General features: G+C 41.2%; 1 protein-coding gene across 1 annotated transcript in view; it reads right to left on the bottom strand.

The window, feature by feature from the left end:
• Positions 1 to 395: 395 nt before the first annotated feature.
• Positions 396 to 8,781, bottom strand: part of lin7a (lin-7 homolog A (C. elegans)) — a 47,589-nt gene continuing 39,203 nt past the window's right edge. Inside the window, exons 5-6 of the mRNA XM_048268136.1 lie at positions 7,988 to 8,203; positions 396 to 2,270 (exon numbers count right to left, since the gene is read on the bottom strand). Coding sequence (XP_048124093.1) covers positions 7,988 to 8,203 — 216 coding nt within the window. The 3' untranslated portion in view covers positions 396 to 2,270. The remainder of the gene's footprint in view (positions 2,271 to 7,987; positions 8,204 to 8,781) is intronic.

The following is an 8,781-nucleotide window of genomic DNA, read 5'->3' as shown; positions in this document are numbered from 1 at the left end:
AGTTCCTGACCTATGCACAAGAGCTCGAGAATTATCAGGGGAGAATGCATGACTTGAAGACGGCTGTGTCACTGTATATTACGCTACTTCAAGAAGAAAGCTGTAGGCTAAAGTAAGTGATCTATTTTTCTGAATGAAGCTAGCTGGCTTTATATTCTGATGGCTGTCAAACGTTGACTTCTTATCAGTAACTTATTCCAACATTGTCTGTGATTAATCAGCCAGAGGGACGTTACCTGTCAAGTATTTTGCGTAAGAGGGGGGATGCAGACCATAAGGACTAGGACATTCCTGTCCATCATGCATCCATTGTTTATAGCATCTTTAAGATGGGAAGGGATTTTGAACAGTGTTAGTGAGGTTGTGTATGAGATATTAAATGGGAGAATAATGGCTTTAGACACACACATATATTTATTTATACAAATATAATATGTATAACAATTGCATATGACTTGACTTTGTTTTGTCTTTTTTTATATTTCTATATAATAAGTATCTACACTATATTCAGACTCAAAAATGCAAGTCATTGTTAAGAAAATGAGTAAACATACAAAAGGGACGAGTTCAAGTCCGGGTTAACTGTGGATATAAACAGAGGGAGAGAGAGAACACTTTCACAGCTTGTTATGGACTCTCTATCAGAGTGGCACATTGCACATGGTAAGTCAGTCGGTTCAGTGGCCTCCACAAAGATACTAGTCTGCAGACATTATCGGGTTGCTAAGTGGTCAACAAAAATCCGTCTACTGGAATATTATTCAGAAAATACAGACACATTACTACTTCAGTTAGTGTTTGCTCATCAGCTACTGTTCCTTATACAGATCTATCTGTATTGTTTTGCTATTTGGTCACTACTATTCATCAGAGTACTTTGCAATAATTTCTTACAGCTGTTTTGTTACTGTATGTATGAGGATGTTCTGAGTGGCCCCCTACTGTTAAGAAAAAAAAGCACATAGAAACGCCTGGCTTGGTACAATGATTGTCAGAATGTGGCATTGGACAGTTGGCTGAATAGAATGTCTCTATATATGTTGAATCCAATGTAACTGAATGTTATGAATACCCTTTTGCATCTTTTACAAATTCACATGTACCTTGATGACACATTGACAGAAGAATAAAACTCTAGACATAATAAACTATAAAATAGAAATATTCAAAAATAACAATAAATTTTACCTTAAATTTACCTTCTCTTCAGATATATCATTTTCTAACATTCCATTTGTCCTTATTTAGTCACATAAACTATTAAATAGTAGAATTTTTCATTTAAAATACCCATACCGTATGACTTTTTCCAGATGGAAATATACGTCACATTCACAAAATTGCAGCAATGACATCCATATTATCACTGATAGCTAACATTATTTACTATTTGTCCTCCAAGTTGCCTAATCAATTACACAATCCATGATGCAGTAATCTCTATCAATGGCACTGTGATAGACTGAGATGTGCAAATGACCTCTTTTTCCGGTTGCAACAAGCTTATGTCACACAGTGCATAAGATTCAGTGTAATTTAGCTCTGCCATCATTTAGCATCACTTTCCCCCATAACTGTTAACCTCCAGAAGAATGTGTCAAATAAACTGAGGTGTGTTATTGCTAAATCTACGAGAGTTTTGTTTTTTTTCTCATACAAAATATTTCTTGCTACAGTATAGAAGGTAAAAAAGAGCTCACACTTACCCAAATTAAGACACGTTTGACACAAATAATAAAAGCAATGCTCTTTCACACAGACAACAAGCACCAGTAGAAGAATTGTTAAAAATGTCACCGTATAAAGCTGTGGCAAAAAATACAAAGGAGAAGGAAATCAACTGAGTCAACACATTGGGTCAAAAAACCGAGATATAGAGGACAAAGAAATACAATTATCACAAACTACGAGACAAAACCTTCTCTTAAATGGGCTAGAACTCAGAACTATCAGAGGGCAACTCAAGAGCACAATTCTAAAACAGACCCATATAGTGCTATCTTGCTTATTACGTCGCTCCAGACATTTCTCGAAGCACCAGTGTATAACATTGGAGGACACAAGCCACAGATTTATTTATTTTTTCACTTCAAGAATATCTGTCGGTAGGGTATAATGAGATGAGGGCAAAAGTCTTCATTGGCCAAAAAGCACTGTTCAGTCCATTGGGTTGAGTTGGGTTTGTGTCCCCCCTGATGGTCAGGTGACTGGGCCCTTGAAGATGCCTTTGCCGTAGGTTTTAACTCTACTTCTTCTTCTGGAACAACCTGTCAAAAGATGTGTAGAACAAAATCTGAGAGCAACGCTTGACATATGCTAACACTGCCTCTAACTGAAAAAGCCTTTTGGCTTGCAAAAAACCCCATTAACATTTACTCTTCTGCCTTAGCCAAAGGCTTTTTTTGTATTGTGCTGATACATACTGAGATATACTTTATCAGTATGTCCTCTGGGAAACAAACTCATAACCTTGGTATTTTTTGCACCTTGTTCTTCCAGTTGAGCTAAATGGGTATTACTGTGACTGTTCCTGTCCTTGTTCTTCTAGTAACTCCTCAGGAGTTTTATTTTGATTCCTGCAGTGAAATTTGTAGGGGCCATACAGTCTCATTTCCACACATTGATAACATTGATCATTTCCACACACTTGATACCTCCAAATCCCCTAACTGCCGCTACGTTAGGAGAGACACTGTGCCCAAATCTCCTTCACAGATGCCTGGCCTATGTGTGTGTGTGTGTGTGTGTGTGTGTGTGTGTGTGTGTATGTGTGTGTGTGTGTGTGAGTGCCCAGATTTCACCCGATCCAGCGCCACTCATGCCTGTGCCTAGATTTCACCTGATCCGGTGGCATTCGCTCTGGCACAAGTCAAGTGTGTCTCCTGCCCAACCCCCTGGGAAATGGAACGTAGTCGCCGGCACACACGGTACGAAACGTGGCAGCGGCGATACCAGATCCCCCCTGAATGCCCCCCTCCTCTTCCCTGTACACAAGCCTGTTTCTCACCCTGACAGCGCGGTCTGCCGGCTTAGCCTTGAGTCGGGAGAAGAGATGCCCCGGCGACTGTGCCAAGCTGATAATAACAGAGTGATGTACTCTGCCGCGTACGAGATCCTGTGTGCCAGAGACTATATTTATTACAGTTCTGCTTTTAAAGTCACTGAGAGGATTGGGAAGTGTAACCTCATTTGTGGGGGATGATGTGGTTTCTTTCTCTCTCTCTCTCTCTCTCGGTAGAAATATACTTGAAAAGAACCCCTCTGGTTCTGTACTTGTTGTTTTTCCTTGAGCGTAGATTTCACAGGCAGTGGAGCACGGTGTGATATGTGTACCATTAGCAAGCGGAACCGTGCTTGGGTTCAGTAGGCCCACTCAGTGCAGTTCATTACATTTTTCTCAATGGCTTTGCAATTACAACACTGTGGAATGAGGCATCAGATTGATCAATTTCTCTACAGCGTGGGCAAATGTTCAAATATACTGTGTAATGTTGACAAGCACCTTTAAATGATTAGTGACTGCACTGGCACTATTAAAGAAGCCACTACTGTTCTGGTTCATGTGACGTTTAGACAGGTATAATTCAACATTATCAGATTATTATGTATTATTACACAGCTCTTCATAATGCTGAAGAATGCTCCATTCACTTGAATGGGCCTTCCCAACGTTCGGCGGTCTGCTAAGTAAGGGATAATGGACCACACGGTGGTCTGTTCACAGAAGTTAATGCACGGTCGAGGTTGTAAAACGGCCCAGACGCGAAGCGGAAGAAAATGGGCTTTGTGCTTCTATTTCACGTCTTTCATATCACTACGCAAGGACTGGAACTTCATTCAAAAGTGAAAGCGGACGGTTGATCAGCTGTGTTCTAAAGAATGTTTGATTCAAGTTGCGTGTGCTGTTGTCGAACTATTTGTTTCTCACCAAAAGCCACGATGAAAAGGTAACAAATAGGCTATAGCCTAGGCTATGTAGGCTAAAGAGTCACATCGTGGGGAGTTTATTGTTTCGTTTTGGCAAGTAACCGTGTAATAAGCGGGATAATGTATAGATACCGTTGTAAAACGGCCCCGACGCGAAGCGGTCGTTTAAACCTCGTAAGTGCATTAACTTCTGTGAACAGACCACCGTGGAGTCCACTATCCCGCTTATTCCTATACGACCAAAGGCCAGTCGTTAGTTCTATCTCTCCCGTTGTCAAGCGGGCGTATCCCAAGATTCTGATTAACTTTAGCTTTGAAACATCGCTATTTTACTTAGCCTGCTGTCATCCATCTAGATAAAAGCCACCTCTGTCATATGCTACAATTGGCCCTTTCACACTGGCAAAATCGCCGCGATTTTATGTACCAGAATCGCGGAACGACTGTCCCTTTCACATAGACTGATGCGGAACGGAAGTGTCTCGCCAAATTTAATACCAAGACCCCTAGACATTTTGCCGAGTTTTTTCGTTCCGCCACCAGTGTGAATGGGTCAAGGCGGAAAGGGGAATCTGGGCGGGCATTTCAATGCCATGTCCAGCCCACCACAGGAGATTGCAAATAAATCTAACTGATCAAAAGCAGCAATCGCAGAGACAGCACAATATGTCAATCTATAAATTCACAAAGTCTCCAGTCATTCAATGCCTGCTAGAGTTGACTGTAGCTTGGAATGCAATCAGTTGCCATAATAGGCCTTAAAATCCAGCGATAAAACAAAGCATGAACTCATGAGCGTCTGTCTGCCCTATATGTATATCCTCTGATTGTAGTCTAATGCTTATCTAGGCATCTAGGGAAAGTTCGCGAAGTATTCCACCAAGATGAATGGGTAGGGAGACGGGCGCAAAAAAATATGATTAAATTAAAGTTACTTTTCTCGCGAACCGTTTACCACAACAACTAACCACTAACATCGTTTAAAGGCTGAGAAAAAGCTCTTTCGTGTGATACATGTGATGTCTGTGATGAATAGGCTACTTCGCAAGTAGTTGAGCAAATTTGGGTGGGACAGAAATACCTTTACAGAGCAGCAGTTCTGGCCATATCGGCTCTGGCTCACATTACAGCTTTAAATGCATTATCGCTTCACTACCCAACACGCGAACAAGAAAGAAAAGAAAAAAGAAACCAATGTGCTTATGTCGCGATTTCCGATAATGGTAACCTAACAATTAGGATTTGCTTTGGCTACACTGCTGTTTGGTTGTCCCAAACTTTGTTTGTTGAGATGTCCATTCTCTTTGCCCTAGGCTATGATTTGTGCGCGAAGCATGTTTCAATTAAGACAATACACAAGCTATTTGTATTGTTGTAATATTGAACGATTTCATGAATAAATTGTACGCACAGTACATTGTACGGCCAAGGCAAGGGGCAACTCTTCTCTTCAATTTCCCTTCCAAATTACGTTTTATTGTCTGAAGACATCTATCGCAAGAATTTAACATTCTAACAGCAACAGCAAAGCAAATGCAAGCTAACCAAAGCGCAGTCGGTTCTCCCGCCATGGTTTTTGAAATCACACACCTGCTGTAGGCCTATCTAAAAGCCCACGTACATATGGCCTACGACTATCACTCTACACGCCCCCTGTTGCACGTCACAATTTAATTTACTATAGCTGACCCTGCCTCCTGGCTCCCCAAAATGCCGCATCATGTGAACAGATCAGCAGGCCGGCAAATTTTCACCTCGCTTTCAGACACAAAAAGACGTCCCCTCTTCCCGCAAATTTAGCGTGATCTCTGTGTGAAAAGGCCTAATGTTTGCAACGTCTGCATTTTACAGCTCGGATGCAACGTGACGGTTCATTTAAACTTCACAACAAGTTCAGCGAATTAATATACAAGTGTGATACGGCCAAAAAAATGGATCTACTTCATAGGTGTGCAAATAACATGGTTAATGGTCGTTCTAAATTACGTAGGACAATGGAAAATTCAACCAAGCAGTGGAATAAGTAAGGGATAATGGACGACACGTATCTTGAGTTGAAGTACTATATATCTGATTATTTTTCCTGTCTGAGTATTCATGATCTGTTTCTGGTGTTCATATGAAATACACACTTAGACACACCATTGTCAGTAAACAACTTAAGTTGTTATTTGTTTGTTTCTTTTGTCTTTTTAAATTAAAATGTCTGTGCATAAAGTCCTTTGGGTTGCACATTGTGCTTGAAAATGTGCTATATAAATAAACGCTTACTTACTTACAGTAAACAACTTTAGCATTCCTCTCAATGGTTCATAATTCAAGTCATGGCACTTATAATAATTCATAATTCAGTCATGGCCAACTCATGGCACTTGAAAAAGAAAACAGGGGTAGCCCAACTGCCAAATGCATTAGTCAGGATTTCTTCCCCCTTTAAATAACTACATTTATCAAAGTGAGATAGCTATTTGGAGTATCTAGGCAGCGTCATCATTTTGTGACAACTATTTCTTGAAATTGTCTCAGAAGTATAAATTGAAGTGATTTAATGAAGGAGATCTGTCATGCGGTATGATTTTAATTAACTTTAATGTTTCTGTGTGAGGATGCAATGAATTAAAATGCTCTGAAGCTTTCCTACCCTCACATCAGACTTAAAGCAGCACCATTTTTCCAAATAAATAACTCACCACCCTCACAAGTGTATTAGTGACTCTACACTAATGGGTCAGTCAAGAAAGTAAAAAAAACAGAACAGAACTCCCAACAGAATAGAAACCCATATCTCAGCAACAACAGACCAAACGACCACGCTCTGCCTTATAGAGAGCATGAATAACTGATATAATAGCCATCGCAAGAACAGAGTGTCTAGACAATGTAATGTGCTGTAATATGATGTTAGAACCATACCAGGCTGAATAAAGATTTATGATGAATACTGAAAAACTTTATCCGAAGGATTCACTAGTAATCTAATCATTGTATCAAACAGACATGTGGTGTATCATTTAAGCAACAAAGTACTTATTTTACCTTTAAATAATGTCTTCAAACTCATTTAAATGATTCACAGACTTATAACAGGCAGAACGGTGTCTCTGTGTTACTTTAACAATGACTTTTTGGACACAGGATCCTTGTCAGCAAATAAAAAAAAAACACTCACAGACTATGAACAGATTCTCAGATTATCAACAAACTCTCTATTGACACTGTTACTGTAACTACAGTACAAGTTATGGTTAAGGTAAAGGTGAAGGGGTTGAGGTGGGCTAAGGGGGGTGGGTTAAGGGGTTGGCTTTGGTTAAGGCAATGTTCAGTATTTGTTTTACATCCTAAACTGGAATTGCTCTATGGTGTTTTATGCCCCCAACGTCGTCTTCCAGCCAGCACTGCCACCGCTGACTTAAAGGCACCTAATCCTAAACCTAACCCCAACCCTAACCTTAACCCATGCCTAACCCTAGTGCCTTCCAGGCAGTGCTGCCTTGAAGACAATGTTGGGGGCATAAAACACCAAGAAACACTTGAATCTTAACAGATGAACTGTTGAGTCTCTGTGGGTGTACTACACAAGCAAATAAAGCCTTACCAAAAAATCATACACACACACACATCATGTAAAGCATAACATAGGATAAACAAAGGTTTATGAGGACATCCCACATTCTTCTGCAGAGTTGGTTACAGGTAACAGGTTGCCAGTGAGAGGACGGTCCAGTCATGCATGACCCCCTTTCCACACACAGACGGTGGACAGACGGTTCAGGCACAAAGGGGACACCTTTACCCACACACAATGAGTGTTATGATGCCCAGGGAGTATGACAGCAGCGTTAGGAGCGCACAGATCAGATTCCAACCATGATGATGGTCATCTCATGCCACATCTGATGTGTGTGTGTGTGTGTGTGTGTGTGTGTCTGTGTGTGTGACCTGAAGCCCACACATCATGCTTCTCTCCTGGAGCTGCTTGCGTCGGTTGCGTCAGCCCTTCCACCATTCCGACCCCGGCGGTTGGGGGGGTGACCCTTAAAGCAATGATAAGCCTCACCTACGACATGTGGTTCTGTTGGGCGGAGAGATTCTGCTGCTGCTGCTGCTGGATGAGCATCTGCTGCTGCTGCCGCCGACGGGCGGTGCGCAGCTTCTCGAAGCGCGCCTCCATCTCCTCCAGCACCTTGGGCGTGTAGCGCACCACCAGCTTCACGCTGTCCTTGGCCGCCTTCAGCAGCTCCACCGCCTTCTCGTGGTGCTCACCCTCCACACTCTAGTGGAAACAAATGTGGAGCTGGATGAGTAGACTGGTACAAGAATGGTGGGATGGATGGATGGATAGATAGAAAGATAGATAGATAACTAGATAGACAGATAGATAGATAGATAGATAGATAGATAGATAGATAGATAGATAGATAGATATACAGTAGACCAGCCTGGCTTCTTTCTGACTCCCCTCACTTCAACTTCAAACTCCATTCTCTTTCTCCATCACAACTTCCACAAATTTGTCTGTACTCTTGAAAAAATGTTAGACAATTATCTCAGTGTCTCTCAATGTCTCTCTGCATGCTTTTTCAAGCCTGACGAGACAGACTTGCTAATGTATTCTTCATGTTTGATTTCATTAGCACGTCTCCCTTTGACTGTGAAATAATGAAACACTTTTATATATTTTTAATTTGAAACGCAAGTGAAATCACACTAATCCTTCATGAAGCCGTCTATAGGAAAAAAGACTGTGTAATTACAGAGTTGGTAAGAAAATCTCAAAACACGCAGTGAAATGACCAGTCTTGAGCAAATGAGGAAAAAATATGCCAACACCAGAACAAAGACAGAAGATGG

This window comes from Alosa alosa, chromosome 17, assembly GCF_017589495.1.
Source record: "Alosa alosa isolate M-15738 ecotype Scorff River chromosome 17, AALO_Geno_1.1, whole genome shotgun sequence".
Taxonomy (NCBI): domain Eukaryota; kingdom Metazoa; phylum Chordata; class Actinopteri; order Clupeiformes; family Clupeidae; genus Alosa; species Alosa alosa.
Note: the sequence above shows the minus strand (reverse complement) of the source record. Positions and strands in the feature narration are given on the sequence as shown.